General features: G+C 45.1%; 1 protein-coding gene and 1 long non-coding RNA gene across 3 annotated transcripts; both read left to right on the plus strand.

Annotated features, from left to right (window-relative positions):
- Positions 1–923: 923 nt before the first annotated feature.
- Positions 924–14,818, plus strand: EI24 (EI24 autophagy associated transmembrane protein). 2 transcript variants are annotated; one of them, XM_072822587.1, is made up of 11 exons: positions 924–1,061; positions 3,710–3,819; positions 7,114–7,259; positions 7,675–7,735; positions 9,163–9,229; positions 9,768–9,892; positions 10,201–10,320; positions 10,667–10,778; positions 11,456–11,567; positions 11,956–12,030; positions 13,787–14,818. In XM_072822587.1, the coding sequence occupies exons 2-11, from the start codon at positions 3,778–3,780 to the stop codon at positions 13,947–13,949; spliced, it is 1,023 nt and encodes a 340-aa protein (XP_072678688.1). In that variant the 5' UTR covers positions 924–1,061; positions 3,710–3,777; the 3' UTR covers positions 13,950–14,818. The 2 variants fall into 2 exon arrangements, with proteins under 2 accessions (XP_072678688.1, XP_072678689.1); XM_072822588.1 differs by lacking the exon at positions 924–1,061 and adding an exon at positions 1,610–1,748.
- A 595-nt stretch (positions 14,819–15,413) lies between these two features.
- Positions 15,414–21,424, plus strand: LOC140631192 (uncharacterized). Its single transcript, XR_012028825.1, has 3 exons — positions 15,414–15,520; positions 17,890–17,979; positions 21,287–21,424. It is a non-coding gene; the product is annotated as an uncharacterized lncRNA (long non-coding RNA).
- Positions 21,425–22,401: the final 977 nt, after the last annotated feature.

Below are 22,401 nucleotides of genomic sequence, written 5' to 3' on the forward strand. Positions count from 1 at the left end.
TGGGGGTAAAAGTCTGATCTTCTGTCCTAGCGCTAGCAGCTCTAAACACAGAGGTAAAGGAAAATGGGAAGTGAATAGGAGAAATGTTAAGTGAGATACAATAGGCTGGGACTAGAGGAGAAAAAGTTCTGGGTGAGGCTTGATGGGGATGCCAAAGAACTGACATCCCTGGGGTAAAAATGGATTGGTGGGGATGGAGATGAAAAGGGTTTTCTATTCACTTTATTTTTAGAATTTTAGTCTCCACCATCACTTTGCAGCCAGAGCACACATCTAACGCAGCCGAACTGCACGGCGGCTCGTCCCGTTCTGAACGATCTTGACTCCTGCGCATGGCTGCCTTTGGGTCTAGAAACTCTCCAACCAGAAAAGCAAGGTGAACCTCTGTAGTTTGTTCTCTTAGGCTTCGTAGGGTTGTTTTAGAGACACAAGCAGCCCAGCGAGAGCAAACGGACCGGAAAGGGCAGGAAACGGGGAAGAAGGGCTCGGGAAGGCGGGGAGGAGGGAGGCGGTCCCGGGAGCGCGCGGCGCGGGATGGGCGGGGCCGCGCACGGACTGCGTTTCCCAGGCTCCGCAGGCCCGCGCGGCCCCGCCCCCGCCCCTCAGGCCCCGCCCCTCAGCCCGGCCCCCGCCGCCAGGCTCCGCCCCCAAAGCCCGGCCCCGCCCCCTCAGCCCGGCTCCGCCGCCGACGCCGCTCGGTCTTATGCCCCGCCCCCGCCGCCAGGCCCCGCCCCCGCCCCGCCGCCAGGCCCCGCCCCCTCAGCCCGGGCGGCGCGCCGCGGCTCGGCCCCGCTCGGCTCGGCCCCGCTCGGCTCGGCCCCGCTCGGCTCGGCCCCGCTCGGCTCGGCCCCGCTCGGCTCGGCCCCGCTCGGCTCGGCCCCGCTCGGCTCGGCGCCCGCCCGACTTCCCAGCGGCCCCGTGCGGCCCGGGCATGCCCAGTGCGGGCGCAGCGGCCCCGGCCCTGGGAGCGCCCGGGCGGGAGCTGGCGGCCGGGCGCGGAGGGGCCGAGAGGAGCCGAGCGGGCCCGCGGTGGGCGAGGGGCCGGGCGGCGGAGCGGCCGGGTAGGTGCAGGCCCACCGAGCCGGGCCGCCGGCGCCGCGCGGCCGGGGGCCTGCGAGCAGGGGCGGTAGGGCCCGGGCGCGGGTGCGCGGTCCGGGCGGGGGCCCCGGGCACGCAGGAGCCGGCCGGGGCGGGCGGGGGGCGCGCGGGGGTAGCCCTGCGTGTGACCGGTCGTGAGCGTGCCCCGCTCCTCGTGCGCGGCTGGGCGGTGGCGAGACCGTGGCTTCCGGTCGAAACTGGCTGGGAGGTGCGGCGGGCACGGACCCGAGATGACCGGGGCACTCGGGCGGCCGTGGAGCCCCCGCCCCCGCCGCCGCCGCCGCCGCCAGAAGCGAGGATGCTCACCCTCCCGAGACCCGCCGTGGCCGGGACAGCCTCCTGCCTCCCGGGTTGAGTTTGCCTGCTCAGAAACGGAAGGACAGGATTGTGCCGCAGACGGATGTGTGACAAGGTCCAGCGACTACTGGGGATCTCCGGGCCATCTGTATTCCAGGCTCAAGAGAAGTTGCACGGGTTGAACACACGCATCGCAAAGCTGGAGTGAAGAGAAGACCCTACTGCCGGGGGGATGGTGGGGGTTAGGACACCAGGGTTTTGAAGTTCGCAGGAGCCTCTCATTTGCTGTAGGCTTGGGCAGGCATTGAACTTTGGAGACTGGGTTCCTCCATCTGTAAAGTGATGAGAACCAGGTGCATCTTTTTTCCTTCCAGCTCAGTTGCAAAGTGTCGGGTCCCCCCCTCCCCCCGTGTGGTCCTAAAATTGTGGGAAGTTCTATTTTTCTCCACGTCTCAGTTTTTTGTCCAAGCGGGCAGTTGACCGAGTATCCCTGAATGAAGGACTGCTAGGGTCTCTATAAAATCGAAGTGACTGCTGCTGTTGGTCAATAGGTAACTTGCCCCTGGAACGTCCTGAAGCCAGGTGTTAATGGCCACGGTTCAAATAACACAGCTGTTCGGTTTTCTTTTTCTTTTTTCTTTTTTTTTTTTTTTTTTTTAAGATTTCATTTATTCGTGAAAGACACAGAGAGAGAGGCAGAGACACAGGCAGAGGGAGAAGCAGGCTCCATGCAGGGAGCCCGAGGTGGGACTCAATCCGGGGACCCCAGGATCACACCGTGAGCCAATGGCAGGTGCTAAACCGCTGAGCCACCCAGGGATCCCCAACACAACTGTTCTGGACTAGAACTGCCATGCTTCACCCTTGTCCCTGCCTTGTGAGAAATCCAGACCAAGCGATGGTCCTGCTTAAATTCCCAAGCCAGCTCAGTCTGGAGCAGGACTATGTTTATATAGAAGTTACTAGGGCAGCCCGGTGGCTCAGCGGTTTAGCGCTGCCTTCAGCCCAGGGCCTGCCTGATCTTGGAGTCCCCAGATCCAGTCCCACCTTGGACTCCCTGCATGGAGCCTGCTTCTCCCTCTGCCTATGTCTCTGCCTCTTTCTCTCTGTGTCTCTCATGAATAAATAAATAAAATCTTAAAAAAAAAGTTACTATTTTGATGTTAGTGCAGCATATATTCAAAAGACCTATCAAAATTTTTAATATCCTTAATTTACAGGTGAGGAAGTAGCTGATGAAGAGTAATCCATGATAGTCTTGACAAACTACTGTTGTGTATTGTCCTCATTGAGTAGTTAACTGTTCACCTGGCAGTGAGTTACCCTGTTACTCTGTGGTGCTTTTGTTTGTGCTGAAGTGGGAGTAGTCACAGAAGTCTCTTAACCTTAGAAACTTCTTTATCTGAAGTAATAGGATTTGACCTAAGGAGCAGATGGTACATATGGTGTTGTACAAGTTGCCTTCCTAGTGCAATATTCCCTGCTCTTCTAGTTCTGGGTGGCAGTAGTCCAGTTGGGTCAAAGTACAGTTTGAAGTGGTTATATGTGTGAGAGAAAAATGTACTTAGGTTTTGAAGTTTGAGTTTTATACTAGATGCTTGTGAAATTCCGTCATCAATTTTTGGAGCTAGGTTTCTCATTCATCTGAGAATACCTAAAATGAGAAAGCTGTATTTTTTTAAAGAATGTTTATACACGACCTTTTTTGACCTAGTTTATAATCCAACGTTTCCTGCGTGCTTATTAAAATTGTGCGTGTATTTAAAGTTGGAAAACTCAAGGCCTATTTGGTAGTGTAGGTAGGTAATTTATATTGTACCTTAAGCTTGTGTGTCCGAGGGTCCTGTGTATGAAGTGTGTATTTAGTAATTTTTCCCAGAATTTCATCTTGCTCTTGATTTTCATTCAAGTGTTGGAGGTTCTATGTCAAGCATAAATAACCGCTCAAGAGGGTACTAAGATGAAATGATGGCTCATTTCCAAATCCTCAAAAGTATTTGGGATGTATAGGGGAGGGATAGTTGTGGACACCAAGGCCCAGAGAGGAGAGGAGACTCCTCATCCAAGAGCATATTTACCCCCAAATAAAAGTGAACGGGTGGGACTTAAAAAATTGTATTGCTTTCAGGTTTTAGCAGTTACAGGTATACCTTCACTTAGTTCACTGTGTTAGTATCTGTGGGAGTGCCCAAATCTGCTGCACTCCATGTAGAGATGTTGGTATGTGGAATATGCCATCAAGTAGAAATATACCTGAAGTAACTTACCTATAAGATGCCTATTTGTTGCTTCATTATGTTCCATCTGTTTCCAGGTCCTTCATGATGAAAGATTTTGAGACGCTTCTCTCTGTGTGTAGTTGGTAGTTTGGGTGGTGAAGAGATGGCTGACAGTGTCAAAACCTTTCTCCAGGACCTTGCCAGGGTGAGTACATTGTCACGTCATCTCTTGATCTTTTTGCTGCGGGAACCGACTCAGGGCCTTAGGGTTTCTTTTGGGGGGAATTTTTATTATATTTGTAAGGTCCTTCACCTACAGATTCTCATTCTCAGACATACTACTCAGGAGATTAAGTATTATCTTGCATCTTCCAAAAGCTTGGGAAAGCTATCTAATAATAGTTTCTCTAATATTGGGAACTTTGGTTAGTTTGACTCCAGAGCCTTTTTGTCAAAAAGCATTTTTTTTGTTTTGTTTTTAAAGATTTTATTTATTTATTCATGAGAGACACATAGAGAGAGAAGGAGAGGCAGAGACACAGACAGAGGGAGGAGGAGGTTCCATGCAGGGAGCCTGGCTTGGGACTCGATCCTGGGTCTCCAGGATCAGGCCCTGGGCTGAGGGTGGTGCTAAACCACTGAGCCACCCGGGCTGCCCTCAAAAAGCTTTTTATTTTGGAGTAATTTTAGACTTAGAGATAAGTTGCAGGATAGTACAGGGTTGCCCTCTATCCTTCAGCTTCCACCAACATCAAGTTTTTGGTCCACTGGTCAAAATTAAATCATGATCATTGATAGAATACTACTACCTAAACTACTTAATTCCTATTTACATTACAGAACCTATTTTTCCCCCATTCTATGTGGTGCAGATGATGATGGACTAGGAAAATGTCCCATAAAGATCTGTTTAGGACCTGGTAACCCCAATTAACCAATACCACAAAATTCCCTCATAGTGGATGTCTGAGGCTTAATGCCCTGCTTGTATCCCCTGTAGCTCTATTCTTGGGAGAAGGGGATCCTTCCTCAACGGGAGTCCTTAAAAGTTTATTACCTTTGAGTAAAAGAGGGAGAATTGAAGGAGTTATCTTAGAAGGGTCAAAGAGACTTCATGCAAGGAGATCTACTTTTAATACCTTTACCTCATCTTGCCATTCTTGTGCTATAAAATATCAACCCTGGATCAGTTCTACACAATGTACTGTTACTGTTTGTTCCAGTAAGCATCTCAGAGGTGGGGATCCTGTCATCGTCCTCCCACGTACAAAGTCCTCAGACATTTGAACTTCACTACCTTAAATATTTAAGCAATTTGTGGAAGATTTAGAAGTTAAAAGCAAAATAGAACTATGCTTAAAAGGTCAAGTGCACACTGTGCTAGTTGATGTTATCACTCGTTGGTACATAACCACTTGCCCATTCGTATTTTTCTGTATCCCGAACATTACCTCTAGAATTTGTTTTAGGGTAGCCCGGGTGGCTTAGCGGTTTAGCGCCACCTTCAGCCCAGGGTGTAGTCCTGGAGACCTGGGATCAAGTCCCATGTCGGGCTCCCTGCATGGAGCCTGCTTCTCCCTCTGCCTGTGTTTCTGCCTCTCTCTCTCTCTCTCTCTCTCTCTGTAATGAATAAATAAGTAAAATATTTTAAAAAAAATAAATAAAATTTGTTTTAGCTAATAACAACATTTTTGAGTCCAGATTGGCTTTTGCTTCCAGAATGTCTTTTTCCACCTAGCCTTCGTGAGGTTAAATATCCCAGTGCCACCGGTCTACTTTTTTGTTGTTGTTCGTTGTATACTTTACCTGGCAGGTTACACATTTCTTGAGCATTTTCATATGGCCAATGTCTAGCTCATTGAGGATGCTAAATACATAGGTGGATAGATGGATGAATGAATAGTTTTTGGAACTGGGCAATAGGCAGTTCTGGGGTTTGTAGTGCTAATGGTAACTTTTCCACTGTTGGAGCTCTTTCAATATAGTGGGCAAGTGCCTCTGTCACTGTCTTTATAGACGTAACCTTCTCCCCCTCCATACACTCCTCTTAAGGACATTGTTTCCTCCAGTTATGCTACCGTGTTTCTGTCATGTGTGGCATGCTTGTATCCTCCAGCTTTTCACATTTCACAGTAGTGATTTGTCTTTTCAGCTGTGGTCCAGTCCCTGGTCTTTTCTAGAGACCAGTGTTTATTTTAATTGTTTTTTTAAAGATTTGTCTATTTATTCATGAGAGACAGAGAGAGAGAGAGAGAGGAGAGAGAGAGAGAGGCAGAGACACAGGCAGAGGGAGAAGCAGGCTCCATGCAGGGAGTTGGTTGTGGGACTCAATCACGCCCTGAGCCAAAGGCAGATGCTCAACTGCTGAGCCACCCAGGTGTCCTGAGACCAGTGTTTAATTTGTCCTTGTTTCACTAGAGTTTAGTACAGGGTATAAGGCATACTAGGGGTATTTGATTAATATTGAAAGAGTATAGGGAAAGGCAGTAACTGGACTTTTATAGTCCTAAGTGTTGGAGGGATTGGAAAGCTGCTGTTTTGCAACTGTGCTATTTAAGCTTGGTTTGTGTAAGAATTGTCAATGGGTGCTAAATCTCAGGGAGAGAAACTTAATGAGGAGAAGCTGGACAGCACCTTGACTATGTAAAATATCACCAGCAAGGGCAGACAAATGTCTTTCTCTGTATCTGATGTCTGGAAGGGCACAGCGTTTCTGTGATGCCCCAAAGTGAGGTAGCCTTGGTCTAATTGTGAGTAAACCTAAATTGAGGGAACTATGAAATAACTAGCCTCTATACTTCAAAAAGACAGGCTGAGGATTTGTTTCTAATTAAAGGAGGCTAAGGAGATATGATAAGTAACTATAGCATGTGACTGAACTGATTTCTGACACATGTGGGGTAAACATCCTAAAGAGGGCATTGTTGGGACAAATGGAGAAACTGGAATATGGACTGTGGATTAAAATTTTTCAGTATTGAATTTCTGGAGTCAGTATCTTGCAGTTTTTTTTTTTTTTTTTTTAAGATTTTATTTATTTATTCATGAAAGACACAGGGAAAGGCAGAGATGTAGGCAGAGGGAGAAGCAGGCTCCAGGCAGAGAGCCTGATGTGGGACTCCATTCTGAGACTGCGGATCACGCCCTGAGCCAGGGGCAGGTGCCCAACTGCCAAGCCACCCAGGCGTCCCAATATCTTGCAGTTATAGAAAGGAGTATCATTCTTAGGAATACACATTCTGATAACGGGGAAGACTATATGTGTAAAGAATACATTAATTTACCACATTTATTATAATTTTGTAAATCTTGAGAAAAGATATTTGGAAGTTCCATTTTTAGAACTGCTGTAAATTTTGAATTCTATCAAACTATCAAGGTTCCTTTAAGCAAAGTAAGTTCAGTGGTTTCCACTGTTATTTCACTTTAATGCATGTAACTTAGAAAGTCTTCTCTGATCCATAATCCTTCCTTTTTAAAATAATACCCTTGTCTCTAGGGAATCAAAGACTCCATCTGGGGAATTTGTACCATCTCAAAGCTGGATGCTCGGATTCAGCAAAAGCGAGAGGAGCAACGTCGAAGAAGGGCAAGCAGTGTCCTGGCGCAGAGGAGAGCCCAGAGTATAGAAAGGAAGCAAGAGAGGTGAGGAGTAGGGGCTGATGTCAGAAAGTGAGAGGGAGGGACTTCATTCACCAAGTGACTGGTCCTTAGTATAATCACTTGGAGTTTCAGTACCCCATATTTGCTTTGTATTTTTTTTCCAAAAAAATGTTATAGGTGACTCTCTCTTTCACATTGGATTAAACTAGGGTTTAGCAACCATGCTTGCTCAGGATGTCATGATGTTTTAAAAAGAATGGTGAATCGAGAACACTAAAAAAAAAAGCTGTTTCTTCTCTAGAAACATTTTTTTAGCCTTTCTAATTGGCACTAGGAGAACATTGGGAGAACAACAGGTGCTAGAAAAATAACAATAACCAATGAAAAGTATAAGGTGGGGAGGGATTGGGTGATATGGAAATAGCCTTCTTAGCTAAATACATTTGGTCTTTTCTAGTGAGCCACGTATCGTTAGTAGAATTTTCCAATGCTGCGCTTGGAATGGTGGTGTCTTCTGGGTAAGTTCTTTACTCTCAAATGCCTCGTAAGCATCTTTAGATTGTTGTTATGTTTTTTTTTTTTTTTTTTTTTTTTTAAAGATTTTATTTATTTATTCATGATAGTCACAGAGAGAGAGAGAGAGGCAGAGACACAGGCAGAGGGAGAAGCAGGCTCCATGCACCGGGAGCCCGATGTGGGATTCGATCCCGGGTCTCCAGGATCGCGCCCTGGGCCAAAGGCAGGCGCCAAACCGCTGCGCCACCCAGGGATCCCTGATTGTTGTTATGTTAATAGTTCTTGACTTTTCTTGAAATTGAGACAAGTAGCTTTCATGTGCTGATGCATGCTTAAGACCATAACTCAGGAATCTGTGCACCTGCAGTGTTTATTTCCACACAAAGAACACTTGTATGTAAATGTCAGGTATAGCCCTAAATACACACTTTTATTTTAATTTATTTTTTGTAGAGAGCACAAGTGGTGGGGGTGGAGGAGAGGCAGAGGGACAGGGAGAGAGTCTCAAGCAGCCTCCACACCCAGCGTGGAGTTGGATGTGGGGCTCAGTCCCAGGACCCTGAGATCATGACCTGAGCCAAATTCAAGTGTTGGATGCTTAACCGACTGAGCTACCCGGGTGCCTCTGCACTTTTATTTTTTAAAAATGACTTTCACAAGTTTTAATGTTACAAATTCTCTTGAATCTCTTTCCCTTTGGCTAAGAGCAGCTATGGAAGATCAGAAGGGAAGGGGAGAAGGATCAGGACAGGTTATCCTTGTGTCTGATCTTACAAGTATATTAGAATTGATTACTACTAAAACCCATACCAGAAAAAGTTGCCTCAGAGTTCAAGAGCCAACACGGACTTAAGCGAAATTTGAGTACTTGGAAAGATAGGTAGTTAAATTTTTTTTTCTGACTTGGAATTCAATAGAATTCCAGTTGTCTTAATCTAAACATTCCACATTTCCAGGTGTTTAATTAATAAAGTTTTACTGCGTATTTAGTATATACCTGTATTTTTGGTCTGACCACTATGTGAAATGTTCATCTCTGTCCCAAGGAGTGTCAACTATCTTCACAGGCAGTGTCAGGTTTGTACTATAGGGGGGTGTTGGCAGATGGAAATGGGTCCAGTTAGGGTGCTTCTTTAGGCTGCCTTAAATAGGCACCTCCATCTGGGAAATAAGGACCTCGAAACATGGAACTCCTGTGCTAGAGGAGAGTATTCATTCATTCATTCATTCATTCATGAGAGACACACAGAGAGAGGCAGAGACTCAGACAGAGGGAGAAGCAGGCTCCCTATGTGGAGCCCGATGTGGGACTTGATCCCAGGACTCCAGGATCACGCCCTGAGCCAAAGGCAGACATTCAACCACTGAGCCACCCAGGTGTCCCTAGAGGAGAGCTTTTAATGTTTGCTTTCTTACTTCTTTCATTTAGTTAAGTCTCCTCCTGTTTTATCGAGTGTTTATTCCTGTTCTGCAGTCAGTGACAGCCCAGATTATTGGTAAGTATATGTATTGCTGCATGCCATCTGCCTGGGATGGGGTGGCAGGTATTTCCCTGTCTCTCTCAGTTTATTGAATACTTCCTTGCGCCGGGAGCTTTAGATGTTTCTAGCTCAAGCCTCTTAGCAACCCTTTGAGTGAGTACTGTTACACATATCATTTTTATGGTTGAAGAAATAGAAATTAGTTACTGAGGTTAAACCATTTGTGAGTGGCAGAGCTGGGATCGAAACTCAGATGGAAAAAAAAAAAACTCAGGTGGTTTCCTGCATATTGTGTGCCGTTAGAGCACTGTGACATCTGTCACCACCAGGTAAGTAGCACTCATGGCTCCTGAATTAGAGCTATGGCTAGAGATTGGTTTGTGTATGGAGAAGAAAACTACCTGAAGTTGGTATGGTGATGTGCTGGCAAGAAATGAAGGGGACTCGTGTGTGTGTATATGGAGAAGAGTCACCAACTAGTGCTTCCATACTTGGTCTCTTATGTTTTTCATTTCTTCAGTTAGACTAACCGCTCTTTTCTCCCCTCTCTTAGGTGATCCATCACTGCATGGAGACGTTTGGTCGTGGCTGGAATTCTTCCTTACGTCCATCTTCAGTGCTCTTTGGGTGCTCCCTCTGTTTGTGCTCAGCAAAGTTGTAAATGCCATTTGGTTTCAAGTAGGTCCATGGCAGAATGGAATCTGGGCCCAGCAGTGTGATGGGTTAATGGGTTGTGGTTTTAGCTTGTGGTTGGTGGTGGGGCAGGGAAGGATTTCATAGCCTTAACCTTTCTTGGCTCATAGCAGCCAGTGGGTGATCTATGTGCTCTTGTAAGATGGAATTAGCGTCTCAAGTCACAAAAGCATCTCATTGCAAGACCTGCCTCACCTGGCAGATCTGATGTGGCAGATCAGTGGCCTTAGCTTTGGGGATGGATAGTGAAGCCATAATATTTGTGTTTTGGTGAGCTACTTTCTCTGTTACAGGACATAGCTGACCTGGCATTTGAGGTATCAGGGAGGAAGCCTCACCCATTCCCTAGTGTCAGCAAAATAATTGCTGACATGCTCTTCAACCTCTTGCTGCAGGCTCTTTTCCTCATCCAGGTGAGACTGGCCTTCTGGTTACATGGGCAAATTTTGAAAGACGGTTCACTGGAGGGAGTGTCACAAAGATCAGAATACTGCATTTGTACTGGGGCAGATGAGCTTTATGGGAGGTCATGAGCTCCCATTTAAATAATTTTTTCACAGAAACAACTAGAAAACTTAAAAATCGTAAAATGATAAGCAGCATGGTTTACCTTTTCTTCGCTGCCCACGGGCTTTCTCCACTCTCCTGTCGAGAAACATGAGGAGCCTCTCTAGGCAGAGGGGGATGACTCAGAGTGGCAGGTGAAAGTGTTAAGTCTCCGAAGCTTTGGGATTAAGATTCTCCATATTTATTCTTTAGGGGATGTTTGTGAGTCTCTTTCCCATCCACCTTGTTGGTCAGCTGGTTAGTCTTCTGCACATGTCCCTTCTCTACTCACTGTACTGCTTTGAATATCGTTGGTTCAATAAAGGTAAGTCCACCTAAAGAAACTCGGAAGTAGGAGGTCCAGTCTGGAAATGCTGCTAAGCAGGCTTCTCACACTGTTCAATACTTAGGCCATTGGTAACCCATCTTTGGAAGGAGGTAGCCTCTTTGGCGAGAGAGAATTTAAACTTGCTTGGGGAGGTTAACCTGAACCTGATACTGGGGGATATGGCAGCGTAACATTCTCTTTATGGTACTTGATGTGATGTAGCTCTGATTCTGAGCCATACAGTGGCATAAAGGCGCACATATCTTTCTGAATTTTTCTTAATTTGATATCATTGCTTTCATATTCTTTGGGGGATGTTTTAAAAGACCTTGGCGTATTTCTCTGGGTGCCAATGGTTAGCCGAGGTTAATTGATTTCTAGAGAATGGCTGCCTTTTTATTTGATACTTTGTTCGAGACTAGTCATTAGAAAGGAAGCTGATGTTATAATTCCTAATTCCTAGCAGCTTTGAAATTGTGATTATTGATTTGAAAAACTTGACCCAGAAGCCTTATATTTGGACAATTCCAATTTATATGCTTTAACTGTTTTAAATGACTGATGTGTACCTAAGACTCAAACTCAAATAATTTGTCTACTGTATATAGTCATTTGACTAAACAAAAGTAAGCAATCTAATTAGTAAGTGTATTGTATTGACTGTCCTGTTTTAGGAATTGAAATGCACCAGCGGTTGTCAAACATAGAAAGGAATTGGCCTTACTACTTTGGATTTGGTTTACCCTTGGCTTTCCTCACAGCAATGCAGTCTTCATACATTATCAGGTAATTTGGCCAGAGGGACTTGATGAGGACTAGTAAAATAATCAGTGTAGGGAGCATCTTCTACATGCCTGGTTTTATGGTAGGCATTTTCCATTCTTACTTGGCCATCCGGAGGTCTGTAGACTTATCTCCTTGACAGAGAGTCATAGACATTTGTCAGCTTTGTCAGCATTAAAATCTAGTCTGCATGATCTTTTTTTTTTTTTTTTTTCTTGTCTGCATGATCTTAAATGCCAAATGCTTCTATGTTGCCTTCTGGAGTAGTGTTGACCATTGCTTTTGAAGATGTGCTTGATAGATGTTAGCTCTGGAGGCAAGGGAACTGTGGGCTTCTAATCTCTTCTCCAGATGGGTGTCATGAAAGTGACTGTTTCTCTTTTGTTTGCAGTGGCTGCCTCTTCTCCATCCTCTTTCCTCTATTCATTATCAGCGCCAATGAAGCAAAGACACCTGGCAAAGCATAGTAAGTATTAGCTAAAGTGTAGTAAACTGGGATCCCTGGGTGGCTCAATGGTTTAGCACCGCCTTCAGCCCAGGGTGTGATCCTGGAGTCCTGGAATCGAGTCCCATGTCGGGCTCCCTGCCTGGAGCCTGCTTCTCCCTCTGCCTATGTCTCTGGCTCTCTCTCTCTGTCTCTCATGAATAAATAGATAAAATCTTTAAAAAAAAGGTCTCATTCCTATAATTGTCATGTTACATACAGTCCTGCTCCTCTGTACACAGAGAGATAGCTCACTACACTTTATTTTTTATTTTTTGAAAGATTTTATTTATTTATTCATGAGAGACACAGAGAGAGAGGCCGAGACACAGGCAGAGGGAGAAGCAGGCTCCAGGCAGGGAGCCCGATGTTGGGACTTGATCCCAGAACTCCGGTATCACACCTTGAGCCAAGGGCAGACACTCAGCCACGGGGATGGCCAGGCATCCCAGGAATAAGAGTTAAAAAAAAAGAATAACCTCTTACATTGTAGGATAACATTTAATATCCACTATGATGAGAGAAAAACTCTTTGGAATATATCTCCTATTTTTCCCAGGCATGTATGCACATGTTTCAAAAAATGATGCTATTATACATATGCTTAAAATTAAACAGTTCACTGAATATAAGGCACTGGAAATACCTGTAGTGAAGCTCATTCTTGTAAGAATGGTTAGATTTTTATAGTGTGCCATATGATCTGGCTATATGAATTTATTGATAGTGATAGTAAAACAAAATATTTTATTTATGTACTTAATTTAAAATTTGACAGAGTGCACATGAGCACAGGGAGGGTCAGAGTGAGAGAGGGGTGGGGAGAAGAAGACTCCCCTGGACCCTGAGATCATGATCTGAGCCAAAGGCAAGTGGCTAACTGTTGGAGCCACCAGGTGCCACAAAACAAAGTATTTTAAAATGAATCTTTAGTGGGGTGCTCAGATGGTGTAGTCAATTGAGCATTCAACTCTTGATTTTGGCTCCGGTCATGATCTCAGGGTCGTGAGTTCTGGCCCCCTGTTGGGTTCTGCACTGAGCTTGGAGCCTGTTTGAGAGTCTCTATCCTTTTTTCTCTGACCTTCCCCCAGCACTTGAGCACACACACATTTGTACCTGTGGATACTCTGTAAAAACAGAAAATTAAACAAAAAATGAAGTGAATCTTTAGCAACGATAATAATAGCACTCCGGAAACTTTATTATTTTAAAAAAAGTTTAATCTTTGGGGCTCCTGGGTGGCTCAGTCGGTTAAGCCTCGGCCTTCAGCTCAGGTCATGATCTCAGGGTCCTGGGGTTGAGCCCTGCATCGGGCTCCCTGCTACCCAGCAGTGCTCAGTGTAATGGCAGTCCCCGATGTAATTGCTTTCCCTTGAAACTCTTGAAAATAAAGCACATAGAGTATATTTTCAGACATAGCTTGATGTTACAAACAGCCATAGAAAAGTACTTCTCCAATCGGAATTAATCTGAAATGTAACTTTATTTCCTCTGACCCTTGATTCTTCAAATGGTGATTCCATTGCCCTCATGATAGCAGCCAGACCCAGTGCCACCTTCAGCTGCTGCCTGTTAACCTATATGTGTCTTAATATCTGTACTTCCTTGATCAAATTCAGTTGTCTGGTTTTCCCCTATGTCATTTTAAGTTCAACATAGTCAAGTAATGTGTCCAATAATTAGAAACATTAAGTTTGAATAAATGGGGATCTAACCTGTTTGGTCTCTTGCCTTCCAGCCTTTTCCAGCTGCGCCTCTTCTCTTTGGTGGTTTTCTTAAGCAACAGACTTTTCCACAAGACAGTCTACCTGCAGTCTGCCCTGAGTAGCTCAACCTCTGCAGAAAAATTCCCTTCACCGCATCCATCTCCTGCCAAACTGAAGGCTGCTGCAGGCCACTGATTGCCTGCCATCCAGGGGGGATGGGTGGATTGGAAGGAGGCTGTAGGAGCTCTTTTCCTTGTCCCCTCCTCTGCCAGGGAAGGCAGGACCCGCTCTGCCAAGGGTCCTTTGCATATTCCCTTGTTTCTGAGGAGCTGGGATTTTTGTCTCTGGTGCGCTTAAGGCAGAATCTTCCTGACACCAGTGTGTGGATTTTTAACACCGGTGAGTCTGAATGGACCACAGGTTTTTCTGTAGTTCTTTTCTAGTACTTGCCAGCCCCCGTGCCTGGACTGATTGGAATACTTTTTTTGGTCCCTGTGCCATCGATCCTCCCAATTCCCTGTCCTGCCTTCCACCACCCTTGGATGAATGGATTTTGTAATTCTAGCTGTTGTATTTTGTGGACCTGTTTTTTTTTTGTTGTTGTTGTTTTTCTGTGAAGCACATTTATTGGATGAGGGAGATAAAGGAGTATCTCATCTGCTCCTGGTCACTCCCTTTATAGCCATCACTGTCTTGTTTCTTGTAACTCAGGTTAGATTTTGGTCTCTCTTGCTCCACTGCAAAAAAACAAGCCTGAAGAGATGGGACAGGAGGAAAGACCTCACAGCCAGATCTGCTGGGTTTTGAGGAGTGATTTTTTTTCTTCCCCTTGAAGGGGAAAAAGCTTTTTTCACTGGTACATTAAGTTCCCCGGCTGTAGGGAGGTACCAGTTTTGGACAAGTGCCACTGCAACACCGAATGCTCAGAGAACCTGAACTTTTAACTCTGGAGGTCTGAAGTGTACTGCTGGCCACTGCCAGGTCTGTCTGGTATTTCAAAGGATTATTGGGTGCTGCAAATAGGAACTGAAGGGGTAAACTTATTAAACCCATTGAGCCTGTGATTGGTTGGTGTTTTCCTGTCATTTTAAAGAGACTAAATATGTCGGGGTGGGGGTGGGGGCAGATGTCAAAAAACTTGTCCGATTTTAAAATGTCACAATTAAACATGAGCTGGTTTCCCACAAGCGTGTAATGGTTGGATTTTCAAAAATCATCACCTTGTGAAACGTTAAAAAGGTTAAGTGGAACATACAACTTTGCCTTGGACAATCTGGTTGTAGTTTTGAGAGATTGGTCCTGAAAAATGTTCCCTGAGGAAGTGTGGGTTATGTGATTATAATGTTTACATCTTGATAGAATTTGGAATTGTTTTAAAGTTTGTATGTATGTCTCTTATGTATTCACGAAGAGAGAAATCCTTTTAGGTTTCAGTATATTGAACTTTTGCATTAGGGAAGAGATTAGACATTTGGTTACAGAAACCTATATTAGATACAAGACTGTAAGGATGTGAAAATCATTGCTGGGAAACGTAAAAGCAAGTTTCAAAGTACAGAAGGTTTTAAAATAGTGGCATCTTGGACGTGGGTGGTGTTAGCAGCTTGTGCACAAGAAATTGTAAAAGACATAGTTAAAAAAAGATTTCATTCCAGTATTCCTCTGTGACCCTTCTGGTCATTTGACAGTAGTATTGCAGAGAAGTACTTCCAGGTTGCTGTGTGGTGGTTTGAAGACCTCAGCATTTCAGCAGCCATTATTTTAAGGTGAGTTAAAGTTTTTACAACTGGCTTTGTTATTAAAGGGCCCACATCTTTGCTGCCTGAAGTTTGTGTACCAACTAAGCTTGTCTTAGTTTAAAAGGGTGAGGGGTTAAGTGGATGAAGGCACATGATTCCTTTTTCTTTTTTTCTTTTTTTTTTTTTTTTTTTAAGATTTTATTTATTTATTATGAGAGACACAGAGAGAGAGAAAGGCAGAGACACAGGCGGAGGGAGAAGCAGACTCCATGCAGGGAGCCCAACACGGGACTCAATCCCGGGTCTCCAAGATCACGCCCTGGGCCGAAGGCGACGCTAAACCGCTGAGCCAACCGGGCTGCCTGAAGGCACGTGATTCCTATCCAGCACTGTGCCTAGCGATAGAAAATGCTTCAATTTGGAAGTGAGGAATCTGCAAAGTTGCATTAGCATAATTGAAATGCCAGGCCTGTACAAAGGATAGATTAGGCATACCTCTAGTAAAAACCTGGCAACCATCTCAAATGAGATATGCCCCAAAGCAGTGTGAACTCATGTTTTCACTAGGGTGAGGGCACTAAGGACAGTGGTTAGGAAATTAGGATCAGGGACATCTGGGTGGCTCAGTGGTTGAGCAACATCTGCCTTTGGCTCAGGGAGTGATTCCAGGGTCCAGGATCGAGTCCCACATTGGGCTCCTTGTGGGGAGCCTGCTTCTCCCTCCCTCTCTATCTTTCTATCTCTCTGTCTCTCTCTCTCTCTATCTCATGAATAAATCTTTTTTAAAAAAGGAAATGAGGATCAAAGAGAGTAGGCTCTGTTTTTTGCTAAGATCAGAATTGGCAATTGAGGCAAACAGTAACCTGAAAGGAAGGGAGATCACATTGCTAAACGTGAGAGAACTTGAGTTTGAACCATGCAACCTGGTTAGAACCAATAGGATCTAAGGCATCCTCTTCACAAAAGTTCTTTGCAGAGACAGGCGTCACAGCCTGGACAGGTATATGTGATTGATGTTCTTACATCCCATCTAGAGCTCAGTTGTCCATTGTAGCAACTTGAAGAATTAGAATTTCTAAGTGGATACTTAGAATTTTTAAGTGGATACTTAAAGCCTGAGTACCTTTGCTAAGTCTGTTGGAAACTTTTAAGTGGACAGATCTTTGTACTGACTTGTTCATTGTTCTGCACTTAGTAAGGAGCCAAGATAAAGTTGAAGAGGAATTGTGACAAACTGGAGCAAACCCAGGAGAGGGCAGTGAGTGGCTAGAGGTTTTTTGAAGCACCTTAAAAATGATAACAGCTGGGCAGCCCTGGTGGCCCAGTGGTTTAGTGCTGCCTTCAGCCCGGGGTGTGATCCTGGAGACCCAGGATTGAGTCCCATGTCAGGCTCCCTGCATGGAGCCTGCTTCTCCCTCTGCCTGTGTCTCTGCCCCTCTCTCTCTCTTTCTCTCTCTCATGAATAAAAAATAAAAATCTTTAAAAAAATGATAACAGCTGTGGGAATAAAAAGGCAACTACAGTTCTGTTTACTATTCATTTTCCATCCCCCTTGAATTTTCTGGTTATAGAAGTACATTCAATTTCTATACCCATGTGTTTACCTCCATCAAGACTGCTCTGGTAAAGGTTATCAGCTTAGTAGTGAACAGACATTTCCCTCCTCCCTTAACATTCCTCCCATGCTGTATGACCCACAGAAGTTAAAAGGAAACTGACATCAGGTCAGTGTAACATGCCTTTTGAGCAATGACAGGCACCAGTGAAGTATTTTGGATGGGCCTAAAGTAAGTCCATAGAGTCAGTCAAGGATCAAGTGGGGGAATGCAGGACTTCATCATGTAACATTTAAGTGCCTTCTCTGTTGGGCACTTTGCAAAGTGCTGGGGATTCAGATTTGAACTAGAAAGATGATTACTGTCCTCCTGGACCTAACAGCACAGTGAAAGCGAGTGACAAGTAGTCAAGCAAGTTTTTAAAAATAACATGTTCAAATAGCTACTTTTCCATAGGTCTCAAAGCTGGATAAAACTGGATTTCAGAGAATCTCAGTAGGGTGAGAGGTTAAGCTGTACCTTCAGCCTCCCATTCTTGTACTCACTCTCTGATTTGTATTCTTTTTTTTTTTTTTTTCTTTAGATTTATTTATTCATGAGAGGCACAGAGAGAGAGGCAGAGACACAGGCAGAGAGAGACGCAGGCTCTGCAGGAGCCTGATGCAGGACTGGATCCTGGATCCCGGGATCACGACCTGAGCTGAAGGCAGCTGCCCAACTGCTGAGCCACCTGGGCGTCCCTCATTCTCTGATTTCAAGTTTCAGTGTTTTGTAGTGCTTTCAGACCTATGGAGGAAAGTAGTGTCCATTTGATCATTGAGATAAATTTTAATTATTTAGATCTGGATCACCATCACAGTCCTCTCTTGGAGCTTTGCCCAAATGCACATGGCACCTGCCCTTGGAGGAAATTTAATTCCAGAACAAAAGGTAACTTTAAAAGCTATAACTGCTTTCATGGAAATCTGGGAAACTATTGTACCCATAAAGTAAGAACAGATTGTTGTGAAAAAGGGACAGGATAAGAAAGTTCTTGGAACTTAGAGCAATAGTGGATTTAAATGATATGGCTTCTAAAAGTAATCCAGAGATGTTCACAGACATTTCTCCAAAGAGGACATAACAGATGGCCAGGAGACACATGGAAGGATGTTCAACATCACTCATCACCAGGGAAATGCAAATCAAAACTACAATGAGATAATACCTCACACTTATCAGGATGGCTAAAATAAAAACCCCAGAAACAAGTGTTGACGAGAATGTAGAGAAAAAGGAATCCTCGTGCACTGTTGGTGGGAATGCAAACCAGTGCAGTCACAGTGGAAAACAGCATGGAGGGTCCTCAAAAAATTAAAAATAGAACCACCCCATCATCCAGTAATACTACTGGGTATTCACCCCAAACAGAAAAATACTAATTGAAAGAGATACACACATCCTTAGATTTATTGCAGCATTATTTACATTAGCCAAACTTTGGAAGCAGCCCACCTGTCCTTTGATAGGTAAATGGATAAAGAAGTGATACACACAGTGGAATATTCAACCATAAAAGAATGAAATCTTGCCATTTGCAATGACATGGATGGAGCTAGAGAATATAATACCAAGTGAAATAAAAGAAATACTATATAACTTCATTTATATGTGTAATTTAAGAAAGAAAAATGGGCAAAGGAAAAAAGGACCAAGAAACAGGCTCTGAACTATAGAGAACAAACTGATGGTTACCAGAAAGGAGGTGTGGGGGGGAGGGTCTGTGGGAAAATAGGGGAAATAAAGTATAAAAAGTGATACTGAGGAGCCTAAATTAGAAAACTGCAGGGGGGGATCCCTGAGTGGCTTAGCGGTTTAGCGCCTGCCTTTGGCCCAGGGCGTGATCCTGGAGTCCTGGGATCAAGTCCCACGTCAGGTTCCCAGCATGGAGCCTGCTTCTCCCTCCTCCTATGTCTCTGCCTCTCTATGTCTATCATAAATAAATAAATAAATAAATAAATAAATAAATAAATAAATAAGTAAATAAATCTTAACAAAAAAGAAATTTGCAGGATAAAATTGAGGAAATTCTCAGAATATAGAATGATCAAGACATGGAAAAAGTTAATCATGGAAATATCCAGGAATCAGGAGGTCTGATGTTCACCCAAACAGCACCTTAAGAAATGAGAACAGGAACATAGAGACAGGAATAGAATGAAAATTTACTGGACTAATGATGATAGGTTTCAGACAGAAAGGGCCTGCAGAATGTAAAGATGAAAATGAGAACAAAAATGAGACAGGAAAACACATCTAGATAGGATCTCTAAGGAAAAGTCAGAGAGAAAAACAGTTTACTTACAAAGGACTGTGATTCACATGGGCATCAGACTTCTTAAGAACAACTCTAGATAATAGAAGGTAAAATTGTAATGCCTCAAAGATGCTTTTTCATGTCAAGTGTATAGGGGATGAGTGGGTCCCCATTTTCTCCTCATAACTGTTATAAAGGGCAAAACAAAGGCACTGTTGGCTTTTCATTCAGCTTTTCTGAAAAAAAATATTGGAAAATCTACTCAAGGGAAAGATAAAGCCAAGAAATAGATGACTAGTTAAAACAAAGCATACCCAACCAAACAAACAGTGAAATCATAAGTGCATTAAGAAAAATCTTGGCGGAGCACCTGGGTGGCTCAATCAGCTAAGCAACTGCCTTCGGCTCAGGTCATGATCCCGGGCTCTAGGGATCAAGCCCCACTTTGGGCTCCCTGCTCAGTGGAGAGAGCCTGCTTCTCCCTCTCCCTCTGGCTGCTCCTCCTGCTTGTGTGCTCGCTCACTCTCTCTCAAATAAAATCTTTAAAAAAAAATTGGTAATGTAACTTTGCAGCACCCTTGGAAAGGTAGATTCTGGGGAGAACATCTTCAAGAACAAAAAGAGGGGTGCCGGGTGGTTCAGTTGATTAAGTATCTGCCTTTGGCTCAGGTCAGGATCTCAGGGTCCTGGCTGGGATGAAGCCCCACATCCCACTTCCCTGAGCAAGGAGCCTGCTTCCCCTTCTCCCTCTGCTCTGCCCACCATCCTGGCTTGTTCTGTTTCTCAAATAAAATCTTGAAAAGAAAAAAGAGAAAACATACTGCTACTCTGGTGTGCCTCTGATGAGATGAAGTCTGTGTTCTTTTGATTAATGATGTTAAAGATGTAAGTAGACACTTAAGGAAAGACCACTGAGCTCCACAGGAATGACCTGACTCCTACAAAGCAAGCAAAACATAGCATTATTCTAAGCAGTTGACAGAATAGTAAAAATAATGTTTCTGAAAAAAAAAAAAAAAAAAAAAAACAACTCAAAACTTTTGGTCCAGTAAAGTAGGAGAGAGAAGGATTAGCTAATATGCTGAATTCATGTATATTCTCTGGGTTTACGATAATTTTCTCCATTTCCTGTACTGACTTTGATTTTACTTATAGATAAGAGTTTCCCTAGCAACTGGTAGTAAAGAATTAGCCTAAAAATAGGCTTCAATTTTATTATGTTTTTAAAAGATTTTTGTTTATTCATGAGAGACAGAGGGAGAGGTAGGCTCCTGTGGGGAGCCTGATGCAGACTCGATCTGGAACTCCAGGATCACAACGTGAGCTGAAGGCAGATGCTCAACCACTAAGCCACCCAGGTGTCTCTAGGCTTCAATTTTAAGCTTTGTTTTTTAGTAGCATATTTTGATTTTTGAAAACAAGTTAGTTTTCCACCTAGAAACTTAAGAGATTCCTTTAAGAAATCTGTTCAACAATTCTTCATTCATTCATTCATTCATTCGAGACACAGGCAGAGGAAGAAGCAGGCTCCATGCAGGGAGCCGGATGTGGGACTCCATCCCAGGCTGGAACCACGCCCTGGGCTGCAGGCAAGCACTAAACCGCTGAGCCACCCAAGGATCGTCTATGTTCAATAATTCTTAAAAAAAATTAATGAAAACCCAAGATCTAGGGATGCCCGGGTGGCTCAGTTGGTTAAGGGTCTGCCTTCTCCTAAGGTCATGATCCCTGGGTCCTGGGGTGGAGCCCCACATGCGGCTCCCTGCTCAGCTGGGACCCTGCTTCTCCTTCTCCCTCTGCCTCTCCCCCCTGCTCATGTTCTCTATCAAATAAATAATTAAAAGCTTAAAAAAAAACACCAAGATCTTATGTTCTTGGAACAGTTTTTTTTTTTTTACCACTATAGGAATCTAATTTTAATTCCTTTTCCTTTTTTAACAGGAAATAAGAAAAGCCCTAATTCTAATTTTGAAGAAGCATTTGCTTGAAGTTCTGCAATTCCTTCAGGTTCAGTTTTTAGTTTCCTTGTTCATACAGTCACATTGAATACATTTTAAGAACAGGAAAAGCAAGAGAGCGGTTTGAATCCTAACGTCCCAGAGTCCTGTGAATGGTGAAAAGCACGGATTTTGAAGCACAGGTTTTTTTTTTTTTTTTCCAAAGATTTTATTTATGAGATACACGGCGGGGTGGGGTGGGGGAGGGCAGAGACACAGGCACAGGGAGAAGCAGGCTCCACGCAGGGAGCCCGATGCGGGACTCGATCCCGGGTCTCCAGGATCAGGCCCTGGGCTGAAGGCAGGTGCTCAACCGCTGATCCACCCAGGGATCCCCTGAAGCACAGGTTTAAGCGCGCCGTCAGCACGTTTGGTCGGCTGCGTTGATCGCAGCGCACACGGGAAGGTTCCGAGTGGCCCTGGCTCGACTGTGAAGTTTTCTTTGGTGTGGCTTCTGCCCACTGCAGCGTGCATGTGCATGTGCGTACGTGCGTGTGCAGGTGCGGGTGCGTGTTTGAGAGGCTGAACTTCGCCCTTCGCCCTCTTCCCTGTTCTCGGCATTTCTTCGGATTTTTTTGGAGGCGGGGGGGGGGGGTGTGTGGGTTAAGGGCGAGAGGGAGGAGGGAACGTGGCTGGGGCACCTTGCACCCGCAGCCCCCAGCACGGGGAGAGCGCCGGGGCCCAGCGGGGCTGCACGCCGGGTCTCCGGGGCACCTGCCCGCCGTCGGAGGGGCTGCTCGGGGCCGTGGCCGGCGCTCACTGGCCGGCTTGACCCCACGGTGCCCACGGCCCGGGGGCTGAAGGGAGGGCTCTGCCCGCCTCCGGGAACGTGGCAGGGCTCGCTCGCAGCCCGCCGGGCACAGGAGCGAATTCTGGCACAAATCCTGCCTGCACAGGTGCCGCCGTCCGTCGCAGGAAGCGTTTGGGGTTTTCGTCGAGCAGAGGCGGAACGGTCGTCCCTCCTCTCCAGGTGCCTCTCCAGTGCCCCTTTCTGCACTTTCTCCCGGCGCGGCTCTGTTTTTTGCGGCTTTGTGGACCCGGCGGACTCCGCCGCGTAGT

The sequence above is a fragment of the Canis lupus genome, chromosome 3 (genome assembly GCF_048164855.1).
Source record: "Canis lupus baileyi chromosome 3, mCanLup2.hap1, whole genome shotgun sequence".
In the NCBI taxonomy this organism is placed as follows: Eukaryota; Metazoa; Chordata; class Mammalia; order Carnivora; family Canidae; genus Canis; species Canis lupus.

Excerpts from the sequence above, each read along its gene's own strand:
- EI24 (XM_072822587.1), top strand. The coding sequence starts at position 3,778 with ATGGCTGACAGTGTCAAAACCTTTCTCCAGGACCTTGCCAGG. Across the intron at positions 3,820-7,113 it reads TTCTCCAGGACCTTGCCAGG|GGAATCAAAGACTCCATCTG; the intron begins GTGAGTACATTG and ends CCTTGTCTCTAG. Across the intron at positions 11,568-11,955 it reads CAGTCTTCATACATTATCAG|TGGCTGCCTCTTCTCCATCC; the intron begins GTAATTTGGCCA and ends TTTTGTTTGCAG.